At 38.7% G+C, this 21063-nt stretch overlaps 1 protein-coding gene across 5 annotated transcripts in view; it reads right to left on the reverse strand.

Moving 5' to 3' along the window:
• The window catches only part of PSIP1 (PC4 and SRSF1 interacting protein 1), a 38077-nt gene extending 20777 nt beyond the window's left edge, over positions 1–17300 (reverse strand). For 3 of the 5 annotated variants that reach the window (XM_070590124.1, XM_008520251.2, XM_008520253.2), the window contains exons 1-4: positions 17099–17292; positions 16385–16591; positions 13428–13504; positions 1778–1916 (exon numbers count right to left, since the gene is read on the reverse strand). In XM_070590124.1, coding sequence (XP_070446225.1) covers positions 1778–1916; positions 13428–13504; positions 16385–16456 — 288 coding nt within the window. In that variant the 5' untranslated portion in view covers positions 16457–16591; positions 17099–17292. Of the gene's footprint in view, positions 1–1777; positions 1917–13427; positions 13505–16384; positions 16592–17098 lie in introns of all 5 variants that reach the window. The other 2 variants (XM_070590125.1, XM_070590126.1) reach the window with 1 other exon arrangement.
• Positions 17301–21063: the final 3763 nt, after the last annotated feature.

Below are 21063 nucleotides of genomic sequence, written 5' to 3' on the forward strand. Positions count from 1 at the left end.
AGATTCCTGAGACCCAAACTTAAGTGATTCTGATTTAACAGGTACTAAGTGGAAGTCCAGTAATCATCACTAGATTTTAAAAGTACCCCATGGATGACAGATACTTAAGTGGGTGATCTAGGGCCCAAGACTCTACTAACACCAACCAAAAAGATGAGTAACAGAAGCAACAAAGCACATCTTGGGAGGTGAGGGTACGCACAGATCTACAAAGTAGCACTGTGATCCAAACTGTGCCCCTTTCCAGTTCCATGTACTCTAGCTAAACTTTTAAACTGTAAACCCATTTCCTCTTTTGTGAAAAAGGCAATGCTGATAACCCACAAAATTATTATGAAGTTATAACAAAAAAATGTAAAAATGCCTTCAAAATTACTTATAGCACTACAGAAATTTTCATAAATTATGATGGCCATTTTTTGTCTGTCTGTCTTGTGTAAGTATGGGCATCACGGCCTTTCCCAAACCCTAGAAATATGCCACTAAGGATGCATCTGGGCAGAGAACAGAGTACATCACACCAGGACAATCATTTGTACTTTTGTTAAAGACAGAAAATTCTTGGGTTTCATACATACAACCCACTAAAAATTTCATTGTGAAATGGAAAATTCCAAGTATATGTGGTGAAAACTACCTGGAGATTAAGTAGGTAGATAGAACAGAGAACAGGGTGACCAAGCTGCGCGATCTGGTGGATGAGAGAGACCTTGAAGGTAGAATCACAGGACACGTGATCCAAGTGAAGTTACAAAATGTTAGCTTCAGGAAATAACCAATTCAGTCTCCTTGGACTCCCATTACACAGTCAAGGCAATAATGATGGGAAACCATTCATCCATTCTTACATTCATGCAACAAATATTTAGTGAATACCTATTCTTCCCACACACAGAATAATGTCAGGCACATAGGACATACAACGTCTTTGTTCATGGAGTCAACGCCTGTGGTAGTTAAGACAAGTACAGCCAGCAATTATGATACGACATGATGAGTACTCTAACAAATGAGTTTTGGGTGATAATCAAGGCATTTAGGATCATCTAATGCAGCCTTGGAGCATCAATGAAAGACAAACATTCCAGACATAACAGCCTCTGAAAAGTTCTCAAAGACAAGAAAAAGCGTGACACATGCAAAGTAAAAAAACATAGGTTTAAAAGTAGAAAGTTGCAAAAATTTCAATTTGTTGCCATCTACTTCTTTACTCATACTCTTCCTGGTTTTTTACTACCTCAAGTCTAATATAAATGAACAAAAGCTCTGGACACATGGAAAACAGAATACAAAGGAGGTTTAAGGATGTTCTTCTAGACACCAAAAACATTAAGTGTAATTTGCATAGTGCTGTAAGTACTTTTGTCACATATTTAACTTAACCCAAGTGAGGATCATTTCCTAATACAATTTTACAGATTTAGAAATTAAAGCAAGTAAGAAAAAGAACACACACCCTTCAAGTTACAAAACCTGAATTTAAGAGAACAGTACACATGGGTTTAAATTCAATAACACATTAAACAAAAACTCTCAATCAGGAGCTAAATAACCAAATATTTCCCAGCTTTCTGAGATCTGTTTAACCATGCAAATAATATTTTCATCAGTTCATCTAGATATGAAAGGTCAAGGTTCAATCTCACAAATAAGAACAATTTAATCTGAAATTCGCAAGGCTCTTAAATTAGTATTTATTTTCCTACAGCTAGAATAGTGATTATTCCTCAAGACTGAATAAATACTACTAAACTAAACGTGACATAAAATGACGCACCTGTTGACTTGAAAATTTCACTTTCGGATTGTTATCTATCTCCCATAAACCTTCATTAAAGCCTTTTCGCTTATTTGGTTTGCCGTACTTTTCCTTATTTTCTGAGTAAGGAAATATATCCTTTGGGCCTAAAAAAGCACTAAAAAAGGAGAGGGGAAAATGTGAGTGCAAAGCAATCTCAAATATATAATAAGTTATTAAATAGCACTACCCTATGATGCAATTATCAAAAATTCTTAATCTAAAATGCATTAAAAATCTTACATAATTAAAGGGTAGACACAAGTAATTATATTTAATTCCAAATACTTTTATTAAATTCAGTCACAAGCTCCTAGATCCATAATCCTATTTTAAAAAAACATGCAAGTTGCACAACAATATGAATGTACTTAATGCCACTGAACTGTACATTTAAAAATGGTAAAACAGTAAATTTCATGTCTATTTTACCACAATAAAAAAAATGCACAAAAGTGAAAAAAAACTATGTGACATAACTGCATTAATCAACATATTTAAATGCAGTCCAAATATAATTTTATTTGAAAGTAGTTTGGTATATTCCACAACTCATAAAACACTGTCAACAAGGTATATTACTATATGTATATTTCTTACATTTGTATATACATATACACACATCTTAAATTTTTAGAGTAAAATGAATATGTGTTAAGAATTTTACTTTATTCAATGAAAGAATCAGATGCTATAACTGGTTCATTAGTTCATTCACATACACATATATATAAAAAAGTGAATTTTTGTATTTGTGGTAATTATGTTCGATGAAGTCACTGTGAACACTGAATTAGTAAATATTGTACCACTGCTCCAGGGGAAATACAGAATAGGTTCCTGTGAGCCTCTCTCTGGTCACAAAATTTTAGTTAACCAATCAATGCATAACCTTGTTTTATGTGTTTCTGTTTAACGACACCTTATTTAATACATATTGGTAATTAATTAACAATGAACTCACAGCCAACAGCTCATGACATACCTTCTCTACAAGGCACAGCACAACGTTCTTGCACTTGAGAACACTAAATAACACTTCAGCACTACGGTTGGGGGGCTATTATAAACAGCGAAATGACCAACAAAACCACAAAAATACAAAAACCATGGAGATACATGACTGCAAAAAGGACGCCTGTTTACCGTCTGAAAGCTGGAACAAGAAGGCAGAGCACTGCCTCGTCCAGCCTTAGCTAGGAATGTGTGTATCAAGTTCCTCATTTTTTTGGGCCATTTTGCACAGACATGACCATGAAGGTGCCACAAGCACTGACTTGAGATTACAAATAAATTTTAATAAGCAAGTAAATCCACAAATACGGAATCTGTGAATGATGACCATCAACTGTTTTGCTGTGTGTACATACACCTATATATTTACATATATTCTCCGGAACAGAGCCCCTATGTCTCCCTAGGTCAGTCAGTTCTATAGAAGTCTGTCAGTTCTATAAAGGTAGATGCACAGTATATATGAGTTATTTGCTATGAGATGGTTGATAGACATGTATTTTCCAAAGCAAGAGGAAAACCAAATTACTACTCATTTCCTCTAAAATGTGCTACAATTTAAGATTAATTATTAATTAGGTACATATCACAAATTCCTTATCTGCTGAAATTCTTTAAGAATTAGGGACCTAATGACTACAGTTAACACTCTAGTTCGAATATTTAAAAAGGCTTTAAGATAAAATTTAAAGACTGAGAGCTCTATTTAAATATATTCAATGCATATAAAAGTCAGCTTTACTATTTAAATTCTGTAATTTAAGAATATTCATTATATCCATGTATCTTAACTGCACCATCGATTAAGGCACACTTAAATCATCATCATCTCATTTGATCCAGAAATTCAAACTTTTACTAGGCCTCATTCATTCCTACCCATAATCTCAAATTAGAAAAACAACACATTTAGTTAAAACAGTAAAACAATTCCTACTATGTAATCAGTTTAAAACTCCAAGTAAATGACCTGAGTTAAACCTCCATCAAAAATAAAGTATACCAGGCTGGCCTTGTGGCCTAGTGGTTAAGTTTGGTGTGCTCCACTTCAGCAGCCTGGGTTCAGTTCCAGGGCACGGACCTACACCATGTGTTGGTGGCCAAGATGTGGCATCAACCCACATACAAAATAGAGGAAGACTGACAACAGATGTTAGCTCATGGCAAATCTTCCTCAGCAAAAAAATGAATGAAGTACACTTCCAGTTACAACAAAGCAATTCAACACAACACAAATTCTCTCCTAAAAGTCCACAAAAACAACTCATAAGGCCAAAGACAACAACAAGAGAGACGATATCAACAGAGATCTGGAAGCTGGAAAGAAGACTGAAAAAACTGGATGCTAAGCAGCAATATAAAAAGACAGCACCCTCATTTATAGTTCAAAATCCCCAAAGGGCTCAAAATTGGTGGCAACAGGAATTTCAAGAAGTGGAAGGGATCTTAAATACTTAATGAAATTACAGAAAAACGGGTTTTTTTTTTTTTTTTTGAGGAAGATTAGCCCTGAGCTAACATTTGCCCCCAATCCTCCTCTTTTTGCCGAGGAAGACTGGCCCTGAGCTAACATCCGTGCCCATCTTCCTCTACTTTATATGTGGGACTCCTGCCACAGCATGGCTTGCCAAGCGGTGCCATGTCCGCACCCAGGATCCGAACCGGCAAACCCCGGGCTGCTGAAGCAGAACATGCGCACTTAACCGCTGCGCCACCGGGCCAGCCCCAGAAAAATGTTTTAAGACCTTAAACAGATCAAATCCTGGGCACGGACATGGCACTGCTCATCAAACCACGCTGAGGCAGCGTCCCACATGCCACAACTAGAAGGACCCACAACAAAGAATATACAACTATGTACCAGGGGGCTTTGGGGAGAAAAAGGAAAAAATAAATAAATAAAACCTCAAACATAGGGCATTTTTAGATATGACTCTAAACTTAAAAGCTATTCAAAAGAGAAGACTGATTCTACCACGATGTTATTTAGCATATAAAGGTCTGAGTTAAATTTACATGGATTATTTTTCTTTTCTCAAAACAGGTAGTCCTCACATTGCGTGGCAGTGTGAAACCATAACAATGATCATGTAAGGCAAGCTTAATAAACAATGGGAAAAATTACTATTGTTCCATAACCTTTAAAAACTGTCAAAACATTAAACACTCTATTAGTGTTAAAAGTAAAAAAAAAAAATACTAAATTATTTAGTACACTGTAATTTAAAACATTAGAAACCTCGAGGTCAAAGCGTTTCATTTCTTTGTAAAAAGCTGAAGAGTAGTTTGAACAGTTCATATAACTTATGACACAGAGTGGCCATATTTTTTATGCTTTGGCAAATTGTTATACTCTTTTCTAAGTCTGATCGTGATCAGCTTCCAACATTTTATCCTGTGCACTTTCAATGTTGTGAAGTATCTTTAATGTTTTCTGTTGGTGTCACATCCTCTGAGACATCTTCATCCTCTTCATCACAACCACTTTCCCTATTTATGTTGCTGAGCTTGCTGTGAATTATGTTCCTCTGGGTGCAGATCCAGTCTCTCCAAATGCAGCATGTCTACAGTCACAAGGTTAGCTACTTATTCTAGAAGTCCACTTACATTCAACTCAAATTTCACTTCTAGCATTATCAGTTTGTTTCTCTGCTGCCCTTTCATCTTTCTTAGCCAATTCCCTATTTTGTTGGTTTTATCTAATGTAACCTGGGTGGGTATATGGAGACAGAGGCAACAACACAACTACACTTCGCTGTCTATGCATGAACTGAGAGACAGATGCACACTGCCCAACACCAAGACTCTGAAGTAAGTGACATCTATGCATCTGTTATTTACACCTTCATCTGTGCACTGAAAAGCTAGCCACAAATTTTGTAGTTTATGCAATTACAGTTCATATTCCGGGGTAAGCGAAATCTGAACCATGTTGTTGGGGGACTGGTGTGATTTAACTAAACCATGGTAACCAATATGCATGTAGACTTGACCTATGAAAAGCTAAGGACTGCCTGTACCCTTCTCTCCTCTTCATGCTTCGACTTTAAATTCTACTTTTATCAAATAGCAATACTGCTATTCTTGCTTCCTTTGTGACTACATTATACTGTTACTTGGCCATGTCTTGTTTGAACCTTGTCTCACAAAGTAAGACACAGCTAGATTATTAATCCAATCCAAAGTCTTACTAGAACTTGATCTAGTCACATAATGCAATCACTTATTTGGTTTTATACCACCTCGTTCTACATATACCTTTTTATTATACGTGGTTAACCTTTATTCTTAATTTTGCTGAATAGGTTCTAAAAAAAATTCTCCTGCTGCTCCTCCAGATTCAAGTTTTCAAGCTCTACTTTCTATTATTTTACTATTATGTTCACATGATGTCATACTTAAATGTACATCTTTATCACTATACCAAAAATTAAATAACTATGCCTTTCCAACTGAGAGAAGACCTTTACAAATATAAATAATTCATGTTATGTATCAAAGGTTAAAAAAAATATTCACACATGAAAAGATGCTCAACATCGTTAGCTGTAAGTGGAATGTAAATCAAAACCACAATAAGATACTACCTTCACACCCACCAGGACAGCTTTCATAAAAAAGACAGATAATAACAACTCTTGGCAAAGATACGGAGAAACTGGAATCCTCATTCATTGCTGATGGGATTGTAAAATGGTGGGGGGCTGATTTGAAAACAGTCTGGCCATTCCTCAAAAGATTAAACATGGAGTATCATTTGACCTAGGAATTCCACGGCTATAGAAATGAAAACACGTCCACACAAAAGCTTGTACACAAATATTCCACAGCATTATTCATAACATTTAAAATTGGAAACAATCCAAAAATCTATCACCTGATGAATGGATAAATAAAATATGGTAGATCGATACAATGGAATATTTGGCAATAAAAAGAGATGAAGTACTATCATATGCTACAATATAGACAAACCTTGAAAACATGCTAAGCAGAAAAAGTCAGTCATAAAGACCACATTTTATAGTTCCATTTATATGAAACACCCAGAACAGGCAAACAGATCAGTGGTTGCCTACAGCAAGACAGGAGGGAGAACTGGGGAGAAACAGGAAGTACCTGCTAATGGGTACAGGGTTTCTTTTCGGAGTGATGAAAATGTTGCGCTAATGGCCACACTACTTCTCTGGATATACTAAGATCTATTGAATTGCACACTTTAAATGGATGAGTTGTTTGGGATATGAATTATATCTCAATAAAACTGTTAAAATATTTTTGAGTGAATGAATATCATATCCTATCAAAGAAAACAAAAATGATCCATAGTTTTACCAACTATAGACAGCCAGTTTTCAGTCTTTTTTTTTTTTTTGATTTTTGGTGAGGAAGATTGGCCCTGAGCGAACATGTGTGGCTAATCTTCCTCTTTTTTTTTTTTTCTTCTCCCAAAGCCCCAGGACACAGATGTATATCTTAGTTGTAGGTCATTCTAGTTCTTCTATGTGGGATGATGCCACAGCATGGCTTGATGAGCTGTGTGTAGGTCCACGCCCAGGATCCAAACTGATGAACCCCAGGCCACTGAAACGGAGCATGCAACCTTAACCACTCAGCCATGGGGCCAGCCCCTCAGTACACTTTTTAGTTGTATATATACATATAAATATGTAATTTTAATGTATTTGATACATATGCATCCATAAATACTTTTTCAAATTAAAATGAACATCTTTTAATGTCAACAATTACTTAACAACTACATACTATTTCATTGAATAACTATCCCAAAATTAATTTGTCTATTGTTGGACCATTTTCTATATCAAATTTTTATTTATTTATTATAAAGTAATGCAGCTATAATAAACATATTGCTCAATCTCTGCACATATCTTCATAATAAATTCTAAGTAGAACTGCTGAGTCAAAGGATATGCTCAAGACTAAGGGGCACCTTAATGAGACTCAAAAAACCTAGATGAAAAAGATGGTGGACAAAAAAAGAATCCTCCCACGTTCTCCTAATAAAAAAGAAATGATAATTATAGGACACGATGGAGGTGTTAGCTAACCCTATGGTGGTAATCATATTGCAACTTATAAATGTATCAAATCAACATATACACAATATATGTCAATTACATTTCAATTAAAAAAATATGAAAACACACAGAACCCTCCCTGGGGATGCAACCCCACCCACTTGGTGAAAGGGGCCTGGACCAGTCTGTAGACGGCCATCACCAGTCCCGCAGGGCTTACGTGGCCGCAGCTCTATTGTTCTTCAAAGCACTGCATCTTAACATGACATCATCATCTCAAAGAAAACACAGTACAACATTCAAAAGTTTAGGGGGTGTTTCTAAAACACAGGAGTAAAAATGATTTGTTTTCTTTGTATAGAACTATCCTTTTATGTTGTTTAAAAAATTTAACAATGAAAAAACATACATTAATTAAATTTACCCACTGAAAAGAAACTTAGGGATCACCAAAATTCTCATTTTTTTTTCCCTTAAAGATTGGCACCTGAGCTAGCAAATGTTGCCAATCTTCCTTTTTTCTTCTTCTTCTCCTTCTCCCCAAAGCCCCCCAGTGCATGGTTGTATATTCTAGTTGTGGGTCCTTATGGTTGTGCTACCAAAATCCTCATTTTAAAGATGAGAAAACTAAAAGCCAGAAAGATTAAGTGAGTCAGGCAAGGTCATCTACTATACAGGAGAGCCTCAACTCTGTACAATGTTCCTTAAAAAGGTATTCAGGGTTTCCCTTATCCACTGTAATACAGTCTTTGAAACATCTACCAATAAAATATCGATGCCATATCCCTATACCTGTGAACTCGGACTTCAAATACCAATGTCAAAGCCCACAAGAATCCAGGCTAATGTAAAATATCCTAAGAAAACATCAAATCATTAACTACAGTACTAATTTTATATAATTCTGAAGCAACTTAAATCCTGCAAATGTGTTTCTTACGTGGCATACCCCTAAAGGCCCTGTCTTCCTGTGTATCCCAATTTTCACAGAATACAAGTACACAGAAAAGCAGTTACTTCTCTAAATTCACCCTTTTGTAAACAATGTGTAAAGGCACAAGAACACCAACATGTATCCCTCCAAAGCTCAGTTACCGCAAAGCTAGGACTCTTCCTTTAAAGCAAACCAGAAGTTGCATATAAAAAACGGGAAAGCTTATCAGAGCTGACGATACAAAGCTCAAAACACATTTAACTGTTGCCAAATAACACTACGAAACAGAAAGTCCTACTTTCTAAAACACTGATTCTAACTTGCTGCTTCATTTCTCCATTATTAAATCACAAAATATGAAACAGTGTTTCATAACTAGATTTTATATTTTACAACAGCATGCTTTATAATAGAAAATGATTCAATAAACAACTGAATATACATCTACCATGTGCCATAAACCTCTGGTATAGAGATGAACAAACAGTTCCTCTCGTCATTTGGTATAAGGCTTACAAGAAACCAGACAAAAGTCCCACACTAACACATGCAGAAGTTGTACACAAGAACCACTGTAGAAAAAAATAAATTCTTATCCTATGATTCATACCTTTATTCTTTTCTTGTGGATAGGTTATATGAAAAACTGACTACCACCAGTACCTCCCCATTCACCTTCACTCCTAAAACTGTATATTAGGCAGGTTTTAAAACAGCCTGTGATGGACATTTTTAAAGTTCCTAGAACAGAGAATCCAACTTCCTTGCACTAAGACAAGAGCAGTAAGAAGATAAAAGCAGCAAGAACACCATCTTCATGTAAATTTTCTAGACTTTAGAGAGAGAGACCCTATCTCTGAGAGTATTCCCTCAATTAGCAATGGTAATAAGCCAGCAAAACTCAAACAGCATTTCAAACAATTTAACAACACTACAGCTATTAGTCTTGGAAAAATAATATGCAAGACTATCTTTAATTAATAATAGCTGACAATTATATAGTGTTTACTACATGTCAAGCACTGTTCTAAGCATTTTTCATGTAGTATCTTGTTATTTGCACCCCAAAATTCTGAAGTGGAATATATTATTATTCCCATTTTATAAATAAGGAAGAAAAGCACACAGGGCTAAGTAACCTGCCCAAGGTCATACAGCAAGTAAGGCAGCTAAGATTCAAAGACAGTCTTCTGATCTACTTGTTTTAAACACTACATATAAATATTCATTAATGGACAGCAAATTCAAAATCAACAAATGATTTTACCCAGGGCATAGAGCTTTCAATCTATCACCAAATATGTATTTAACAGCTACTGTGCACCAGGCACTTAAGTAAATGATGACAAACACAAAAACCAAGGTCCCTGCTCTCCATGCTCTTCACTTATGAGTGAAGGAAAAAATTTCAGTCATTATTACAATTGAGAAAATACACATAAAAAGGAGGATTTGAGCTAAGATCTAAATGACTGAAAATCTGAAAGCATTGCTCAACAAAGGGAAAATAAGCAAGAAGGACCTGAGAGAAGATAAGCACATTTATCTAACAGTAAAATGTGATGAGGTTGGAGGGGTAAGGATAGGCTAGTTCATATATGGTCTTACAAACAGCACTTGTAGACAAAATCTGGCGGTTTTGTTTGTTGCTAATGTTAATAATGGAGCCACTGGAGGTTTTCGGTCAGGGAAATGACGTGATCTGATTGGGACACAAAAATCACTTTGATGGGACCGGCCCCGTGGCTGAGTGGATAAGTTCGCGTGCTCCACTTCAGCGGCCCAGGATTTCATCAGTTCGGATCCTGGGCGAGCACATGGCACCACTCATCAGGCCATGCTGAGGCGCCATCCCACATGCCACAACTAGAAGGACCCACAACTAAAAATACACACCTATGTACCGGGAAGCTTTGGGGAGAAAAAGGAAAAATACAATCTTAAAAAAGAAAATGAAATCACTTTGACTATATATGAAAAGTGGAAACTGAGACAAAGCTGGTGTTAGGACACTATTTGTAAGAGTTAACTGTGGCATGGACTTGAGTTGTAGTAAAGGAGATGGAGAAAAGTGGACAATCAAAACGCATTTTAAAGGAAAAGAACAAGACTCGCTGGCTGACTAGATGTGGGGACAAAGGGCAAAGACTAATACGTAATCAAGGAAGGCACTAAGACTTTTGGTCCAGCAAAGGACTGGGTCCACGTCAGTCTCATTTACTAAGACTCTGTTTTGAATATGTGAGTTTTTAGATACCTAATATATGGTCACAGCTGGCATACATCAGGGCTCATTATTGTCTAATATTCAAAACTTGATTGCTGGATGAATATACTGTGAATGTCATAAAATGCTAAGAAAAATCAGATGTTTGCAGGCCAGGAAAAAATGCAGTTACAAAAAGATTCTACTCTAAATTCACAATAAAAAATATCCTAATCTATAAATTAGTTATGAGTGAGTACAGTTTTCCAAATTACCATTTCTTCTTCTATGTTCTTCCTTTCCCATCTCCCTAACTACAGCCTGTTAGAGTAAACTCCCATTTATGCAAAATCCGAATTGAAAGGTTAAAATAACTACTCTCTCAACTTTCAAGGGGTAAAAAGACAAATCATCAAAGATCTAGTTTCTAAAAATTAACCTTAAGTATAAAAAAAGTTAAGTCACCAAACCAACAGACACAGCAGCACTGCCAGTCCAAAGATAAATGGTATACTTAGAACACTGAGGCACAAAACATTGCAAGTGCACTTTGAAATAAAAAGTTAGTATCATTAGCTTAATTTTAAAGTTACATTCTAATTCCTTAATATATTCTAATTTCTTGAATATTAATAATTCATTGTTTTCATTAACCGCTTTATACTACTGTTTTGTTATTAACCAAAGAATGCTTATAAAAGTTTAGTTATTTGGTGTAGTTTGTTTTAAAATTTACAGATATTTACAATATAAAAATCCTCATTTTTAAATGTTGGTGAAGGTATGATCACTCTTCTAAATTTAACATAAGAATGAACTATGTGTTCTATAGAACTATAAGTATATAAAAGGTCTAAAATCTGTCCCATTTCAGAAAAATCAAATTTAAAAAATTCTAAACTTGTAAAATTGAAAAGTTCTAAGGACTGTCTACTAACAGTACTCCAATACAGTGTTTCCAAACTTCACATGCATCAGAATCATCTGGAAGGCTATTAAAACAGACTGCTAGGCCCCACATGTCAGTTTCTGATTTAGTAGGTCTGAGATGGGGTGTCCAAGAATTTGCATGTCTAGCTAAAGTTCCCATGTGATTCTACTGCAGTGTGACCTGGTACCACATTCTGAAAACCCCTACTCCAATACACAGTATACAAAGTTTTCATTAAAAGATATCTTTACCTATAAAATTTATGGAAGAATTTTTTTTTAAATGGTAGATTATCCCATGGACTCAGAAATTCATCATTTCTTACAAAATTAAACTTATATAGGATATACCTAAACCCAACTCAAAGTAATTATGGTGAAGACCAATCCAATTCTGGACTCAAAACTGTATTTTAAAGAAAATAATTATGTGGCACTGTATACCATGAATATGAATGTCCAGAAGTGGCAAATCTAGACAGACAGTAAACTAGTGGTTTTCTGGGGCTGGGGAGGAGGGAATGGACAGTGACTGCTAATGGGTATGGAAGTAAATACACTAAAATCCACTAAATTGTACACTTGAAACAAGTAAACTTTATGGCATACATTATATCTTAATAAGGCTGTTGAAAGAAATTACGTAAAAGTTCACACAGTAGCTAAGTAATGTTAAACCAAATGTTGCCAGCATAGACACTCTCAGGAATACATAATTCTAATTAGAATCTCAACAGCTTTGTTTCTCCTAGTCCCAGGTAAACAAGCCTACTTTACCAAAATTACTGCAAATTCTAAATTTCAAGTCCAAAGTCAGTGAGATTATATAGTACTCATAAGGCTATTAAATTATAAGTATGTAGGATATTTTCCAAAATTAATGAGATAGCCTCTAAAGCAATCCTATGCACCTAGAACTAACAGTTCAATATTCAGTTGCAATTTTTGAAAAATTAATTTGCGTCACCAAATCGGTTCTCTGTCCACATATCCACCAGGGGCAGCAGAGCATTCAAAGTGGCTCTTGGGACCACATAAATACACACAAAGGGAATTAACCAGCTCTCTTCTCACCTTCCCCACAATACACCATTTGTGTGGCTTATATCACAAATCTAAAATAGGGTGCCAGCTTGTCGTTATGAAAAGGGCTTATTATACTAAATATGAGCACTGAATGGCTTGTTAAAACTTTCCTTACATACTTGCGTCCAGCAGTCATTCTCCTTGTTGCTAACACAATCCATATGTATCGTCCTTTTATGATTAAGGAAACATCTACCCCAATGAAAGTTAAACCTACAGTGTCTAATTTTTCTACCTTAAAAATAAATTTAAAAAGGGATACTTGAAGACTTTTCCCAAAGTTCAAAGACGATTTTCAAGTTTCCTACTACTTTACTATTTTCCCTTTGAATTTATCTTTACTTGTTTTCTATTTTATGCCTAAAGACTCTGCTAAATTAACTCTGATTTGCCTTTAGAGCTAAAAGGACTTACGTCTCATGAGTTCCAAAAAAGAAAATGGGTAGTTTGTTTGTGGGTGGTTTTACAGCTCCATCCGGAACTTCATCTACCTAAAAGAAAGATCAGAAAAATTAAAAACTTTCAAATTATATACACCTCAACACACCAGAATAAACAGAAAACAAGACATCCAAAAGGGATCTGATATAAAGTGGACCAGTTTTACATGTCCACAATCTCCTATCCCCAGTTCTGAAACCCAAGAAGTTCTGAAAATCAAGATATTTCTCAAAATTCGTTTGGTGGGAAAACCTAGACTGACACTGAAGCTATTCCATCATTTCTCTTATCCACTAGTGTTTCTACCGATGCTTCTCTGCAGAAATATTGTGTTAGATTATCACGTGCCAGCCCAGAACTTACCAGAAGCAAAATATATGGCATAGGTACCAGCACTACCTTTCTAAAATCCCTAAATTCTGAATTTTTAAACATGCCTGGCCCTACGCATTTCAGATAAGGGAATCTGAATCTATTCAGAAATCCTAAATGCTATTTCCGCAGGGAGGCTATGCAATATCAGAGTAAGGTAAAAGCAGACATTAACAAGTTTAAAGCATTATTTCTCAAAGTCTGAAACACATTTTCTGAAAAGATCTTACACCTACATGGCTGAATCATGAGGTTACCTGTTCCTTTTTCATTCCTCTTCCAATCCTTCTAATTAAGTAGGGAAGAAAATATCAGGTGCTGTTATGTCTAACACATGTGCATATTTCTTACTTTCTCTTATGAGCAAAGGGAAAGCAGACCTCAGAGTTAAAGCCATCAGGTAGTAGTATCTAACAAGAATTTAATAACATTTCTATTTTATTTCATTACCTATTCATTTATTTAAACTTCATCATAACATTCCTTTCTCATAATTTTCCTAATTCCAAAGACGCTTCAATTAAAGCATCAGTTGACTTTGTAAAGAACGGAGCAGACCATCAGAGGGCCTACTATGCTCTACATACATTGCCACGTTGAAGACCATGAGGGTGATCTCACTGGTTGGCAGTCTCGAGGTTTCAGACATCAACAGAAGCATTACCACTCAACACCCCTAGGGACTTTAATTTCCTCACCTATACAACGATTATACCTGTCATTTCAACTTCGTGAGAAGGCCCCAAGAATTGTGAAAAACCTTAGAGGTCTTAAGGGATAATTTCCGTCAACCCAGTTCATATGCTTCCATCTGCTAGCAAACACCTTTAAAAGTCTGTGCAGATGTCCAGCACCTACAGAGTTTAATAAATGTTAGGCAGCTTTTTTAAGTTGACTTTAAAAACGATTTTTACTGGTATAGGATTACAAGAATGTGCAAGACTTAAAAATTATCAGCACTAACTCTTGGTTACCTAACATACTGAAGCCTATGGGGAGGATGATTTGGAAGAGTAGATCATTTTTAAAACATTTCCATTTGGCTTTTAACTGCATTGTGGCACTGAAATCTGAATATAGATGTTATCCCATACCCTCAGATTTTATAACACCTCAAAATAAATAAGGATGCTAAAACCATGAAGAAAGTATCTTGGAGGAGCCTTAAACCTGGCCAGTTTCCCTATGCTCTATTTAAACACAAAATACAGTGTTTTATAAATGCATGATTGTACACTAGGGACCATGGGGGTAGGAGGATAAAGAACTTCAGTTTATGTCTACTACCCTCGGGAAGCTTACAATCTATTTGGAAGTCAAAGCATGCACATAAGTATTAAAAGGTTATCACAAAGGAAATAGACTGGAGTTGTCAAATATACAGACAAAAATTATGATTAAGGATTGTTCAAGTAAGACTCCACTGAAAAGGGACACTTGACAGACTTGGAGGAAAGGAAACCTGTAAACCGGAGTCTGTAAAGAGCTAGATGGGAAAAATCAAGAAACAGTAAACATTTTGTACCTGGATAGCACTTAGCAACTCACTCCATGATTCTCCGTAACCAATGGGTATGTTTCCTCCCAGATGACATAATTAAGACTATAGGATTTAATTATCTTTTTTAAAAAACACCCCTCAAAGAAGAGTAAATTAGTGGAAATTACAACTTTAAAACATCACATGTTTACATTTAAGAAGGATCTCGAACTTACTGATCTAAATAAAGCATCTCAACACTTTTTAGGTTCTATCACTTTCTTAGAACCTGAGCCCTACCATAAAGTAACAAAAAGACCTCTTTTTCTGAAAATAGCGCTTAGATACAGTCTCAATTTCTAAATACCACAAAAAATCCTGGGTCCTTAATCCTCTCTCTGTACCACTAGGTGTGAACCCAGGAATCCAGGTCTACTCCTCTTTTGCCTATGGGAGACGATCAAAGAAGCAAAACAACTTCTTCAAGGTCAGAAGGCAAACTTCACCAATAAAAAATCGTGAAAATAAATTTTCTAGATCCTCTTTGGTGCTAACTTATTGCAAAATGTTTAAAATTATCCAGTGCTAAATCTCTTTATTAAACAAGCAAATACAGAAGGCCTCAACAACTACAAAACATACGAAAAAATACCTGTACATCCAATTTAAATACATATAACTCTTCGACATCCCAGAGCCTGCATAGATGCCACTGATATTTTGCCTTTTCCTCAAAATTAGGAAAATGTCAATGTTTCATTAATTTTTCAAAATAAAACCCCTTCTTGATTATTTCCACCTATAATGGGACATTAACTGGCATCTCATTTAGATCTTTCAGATTAGGAAAATCTGTCAAAGTCTGCGATAAACAAACCACAAGGAATTAGACCCTGGATTTTCACAATTACATGGGAGATTACTGGTGGAAAAAAAAAACTACAGTGGAAGCTCAGGTTACAAATGAGTAAAGGAAAGAGGGAGAGAGAACAGAAGAAAAAAAAATGAAGAGAAAGCGTAGGAAGTAGGCCTCGGAGGAAGGTAGCACCGCTAAATGCGAAGGCTGTAAATCACTTACTCGAGCTGGCCAATGAGGATAACCTTTCATCTTGGCGAAGATGAGGTCTCCAGGTTTGAAATCGCGAGTCATGTTTCGGGGGCGAGGCCGGGGGTCCGAAGCCCCGGGAGGAGGTGCGGCGGGCGGACGGCGCGGGGATGCGGGCGGACGGGCGCCGAGGCTCCCGGGGCGCGGGGAGGGGGAGGATGCCTCGGTGTCCCGACGCGCCTGCCAGGGAGAGCACGGAGGGCGGTTAGAGCCGAGAACCCCGGAGGGAGGGGCCGCACGGGGAGGGACGGGGGAGGGGAGGCCCGGGCGGGGGCGGGGGTGGGAGAGTGAGGGGAGAGCCGCCTCCCGCTCCTCCTCCGCCAGTGCGCGGCCTCCGCAGCCCGAGAGCCACCCGCCAGGTTTCCGCAGGTCCCCCGCTCGACGACCGAAAAGACGCCACCACCTGAGCCAGAGATGCTGCTCAGCCCCACGTTCCCCTTCCTCCCGCCCCATCTTTCTTCACCAGCTCCGAGCGAGAGGAGGGTCTGGGGGAGAGGGAAAAAAAGATGGCAAAAGACAAGGGGAACGCTCCCCTGCCAGGCACACGCGCCCTCTTGCTCAACCTGCTCCCGACGGCCGCGGCCCCGGCGGCCCCTCGGCTCCTCAGCGGGCCGCGGCCACTTCCCCGCTACAGCCAGGAGCGAGGCCACCGAGGGGGGGCGGGGCGAGTGCCTGCCGCCCGCTCACCTGCCGGGGCGGCGGGCGCTGAGGCTGCGGTGGCGGGCCGGCCGCCTCTGCCCGCGTCCACGCAAGCCACCTGCGCCACCAGCTGCCGCAGGGGCGTCTCAACGGCTCCGAATCGCAACCGCCGCCGCCGCTGCCGCCGCCGTCGCTGCGCTGCTCCCGCGCGGCTCCCGCTCGGCGCCCGCTAGCACTGGGGCGGGACCAACTGCTCGCCGAGGGAGGGGGGACAACGCAGCACCCACCTAAGGTGTGTGGCTCCGAAGCGGAACTTCCGAAGCCCCTCCATGCGCAAGTCCGCTTCTGGTTAACAGTGGCAGCCAGCTGGAGAGAGAGACGGGTGCGAAGGAGAGAGGAGGGGGCGAAAATTGCTCGGCCCGCCGCGGCTCCCCCCCGCGGTTTGCGGAGTGGTCGGGCCCGGCCCGCCCCTGCTGGCCGCTCTGCGTGTGTGTATTTGTATGTGTACTGTATGTAAAAGGCGGGGAGGGAGGAAACGATTGTTGTGGACGGGGTTTGGGGGCGGGTATCCGGGCCTCCAGCCCTTGGCCGTGTGTTAGGGAGAGCCTAAGTTGTATGTTCTCCCATCGTTTCCCAGGGTCGGGGGCGGCTTTAATGCTGCACTTGCGCGGTTTGCACCATCCAAAAAAGAACTGTACAAAACCCCATAGAAGAAATCGGAGCGTGAGGCCGTGGCAGGGTGTGCAGCTTGTAGGCCTCCGATACGTCGCTGAATGAGCCTTGCAGTCTCCTTTTCCTTGAAATTGTAATATGAGAAAGCCCCATTTCTTTTCTTTTACATTTAAAGCAGCAAGAACTATTAAGAAAAATGCAATCCTAACGAATGCAAAATGTGAAGGGTAGAAAACAATGACAGGAAAGCGTAAGCCTTTTAGATAGGATGTGGGTTTGGGCCCGTACTAAATTTCAGCTGCATCTAAATTTTGTTTCCCTCGCAGAATGGTAGCTGGTAGGTGGTACAGTGTGGAAGTGTTACTAAACCTCAAATGTTTTCTCTCTTAAAATACTCTTCAAGGAATTTCTAAAATTATTTTACTTTTTGATCCCTTAGCCAATACATTTTTTAATATGTTGGTAGTAATATGCCCAGCCTTCTGATGTGAGCTGGTATTTTAATATTTTTACTGTACCAGAATTATGTCATCAGAATTGTCTAATTTTATTTAACCATTAATGTTCGCCCAGATGCCAAATAAACGTAGTAAATAAGGCATTTTGAAAATTAATAAAAATCTTATTTATTTCATCCTTCATTGAACCACTCAAAAAAGTCCCTACTGTGTGTCAAGCGCTCTCAGGTGCTGGGCATGAACAACAAGCACACATACCCGTTTAAAACAGAATGAAAAAGGCGTAAGAATATTAAAGTATATAAATACTAGTATGTAGCTCATACTCCTTTAAATGAAGGACTCACAACTCGGAATAAATCAGAAAAAGCTTTATTAAGTAGGTAAAAATTGAGAAGAATTTTTTGAAAGAGATGCACATGCCTTTAAAAGAAGTGAATGAAGATGTTCCCAATGCAAATGTCCTGCAATATGCGGAGGGTCCCAAGTGGTTCAAAGAGAGAAGCTGACTGGCAAAGGAGAGGGCAGGATTGGAAAAATGTCTTGAAGTTTCTCATCCTGAACTTGAGTTTGATAGGATGTGTACTAGGAAGCTGCCATAGGTTGCTGAGCAATAACCGGGTAAAGATGAGTCTTTAAAAAGTTATTCTTGCTTGCTACAAAGTAGGTGATAGTAGAAAGAGGCTGGAGGTTACTATTGTACTCCCTAAGTGACCCGTTTCTGGATGAGACTGGTAACTATGAAAGGGGAAAGGAAGGGCACAGCTCAGTACACAAAGGAATAATTGTCAGCTGTTAGTCATAAATCGTGCACAAGAAAAAGTGGAGAAAGATGTATTGAAGAAATTCCAAGACACTGAGCAGGAGAGACCAAAGCATCATCCAGCAGCTAGTTCTTGGGCACTTTGCTCTAGGCCCCGTAAGGCCTTTGCAACTCCAAGTGCAGTTCGGGGCCCACCAGCAGTGGCTTCACCTGGGAGCTTGTGAGATGAAACACAGCCCCTCCCCAGACCTGCTAAATCAGAATCTGCATTTTAACATGATTCCCAGGTGATTCTTATGCATATTCAAGTTTGAGAAACTACTGCTATAGAGGCTACTACGGAATACAGGAACTTAAAATCAAGTAGGGAAGACATTTAATGGATAAATTATGATTAATATAAAAAGATAACCTTTTATCAGTGCTAAACAAGAAGTAAGGAAGGTATAGTTATTGTGTGGTGGAGGTCCTCAGATAAGAAATGGAAAATAGAGGAAAATGGAAAAGCATTGATGTTTTAGTGCTAGTGTTAAAAAAAGAAAGTACAAACTTAGCTCTTGCTATCTTTAAGTTTTGGCAATTTCAGTTTGTGATAGACTGTAGAAAATGGGCGATACCTTTTAAACAATAAGTCAGGGCAAAACAGGTGGTAGTTTAAGCCTGCAGAGAACAAAAGCCCAGGATCCCTGGAGCAGCAGTTCCCAACGGGAGCGGGAGGAACGAGGGAGGGCCGGGCTCAGCAGAGCCACTTAGCTTTTCTGAGCTACTGTGAGCCTGCCCTCCTCCCCAGGAGAGCCTGGCTCACCCCTCCCCCATAGTCAGCCTTCTTAGTGGGGATGCCAGGAAAAGTATAGCAAGATACAGGTTAGAGGAGCAATGAGAAAGCTGTAAGGAGAAAGAGTACAATTTCCAAAACAACTGAAGCAAGGGGGAGGCAGAAAGGAGAGCTAAATTTGACTGACGTTCTCTCATTTAATCTGGGTGCTACTATTCCCATTTTACAGATGAGAAAACAGACTCACCGAAGTTCAGTAACTTGTCCCAAATCACACACCAAGTGTCCCAGGCAACGTTCCAGCCCATCTGTTCTCAAGTCCACGCCTTTGTGTGATCCTACACCACCTCTAGGTGGAGCAGGGGGCTGGCAGTGCTGCAGGCAGAAGAGCTTATAATTAGAAAAAGATGCTGGAAGTAAAAGCAGCCCAGCATCCTTCCACCTTCTGCCTTTGGACTTGAAAGTATTGCCAGCTTCAGATTTCCGAACAACCTCCCTCTACCCACCCCCCCCCCCATTCCCCAGCTTGTCCCCACCACCAGCCCATTCTGTTTAACTCCTTCTAGTCCTAAAGGACTCAACCCAAAAAAATCACTCTGGAAAGGCTTCTGACCTCATCTTACTGTGGCATAATTTCTTTTCTTTTCTTTTTTAAGGATGAATTTTTTTTTTAAGATTTTATTTTTCCTTTTTCTCCCAAAGCCCCCCAGTACATAGTTGTATATTTTTAGTTGTAGGTCCTTCTAGTTGTGGCATGTGGGATGCTGCGTTAGCATAGCTTGATGAGCAGTGCCATGTCCACACCCAGCATACGAACTGGTGAAACCGTGGGCCGCTGAAGCAGAGCGCAAGAACTTAACCACTCGGCCACGGGGCGGCCCCACTGTGGCATAATTTCTCTATTTACGATCTTTCCTACTAGTCTTGAAACTACTTAGAAGTAGGCACTATCTTAGTGATCAGTGCCTGGCATTTAGTGGACACTCAATAAAATTTTTCTCAATAAATATTTGCTGAATGAATGAGAGGGAGGGGCAGGGAACTCCCTTGTCCTTTAGGCTGAGAAAGCAAGTAAGAAGACACTTAGGGCATTTGTTTTTGTTTTGACTTTGAGAATTTTTCATGTATTTGAAGATTAACTCTTTAAAAGCACTGACATTTTTCTTTGATTACAAATACATTCATTTTAGCCATTTTAATAGAGATCTTTCTAAATGAGATTTTACTTATCCTAAAAATTTAGAGATAATAATCCCTTCCTTCACATCTTTTACATAGACTATGCATAATTCCCCACATTATTACACAGTATTAGTAACATACCTTAAATTTCATGTGAACCCCA

Source organism: Equus przewalskii, chromosome 22, assembly GCF_037783145.1.
Source record: "Equus przewalskii isolate Varuska chromosome 22, EquPr2, whole genome shotgun sequence".
NCBI classification, from domain to species: domain Eukaryota; kingdom Metazoa; phylum Chordata; class Mammalia; order Perissodactyla; family Equidae; genus Equus; species Equus przewalskii.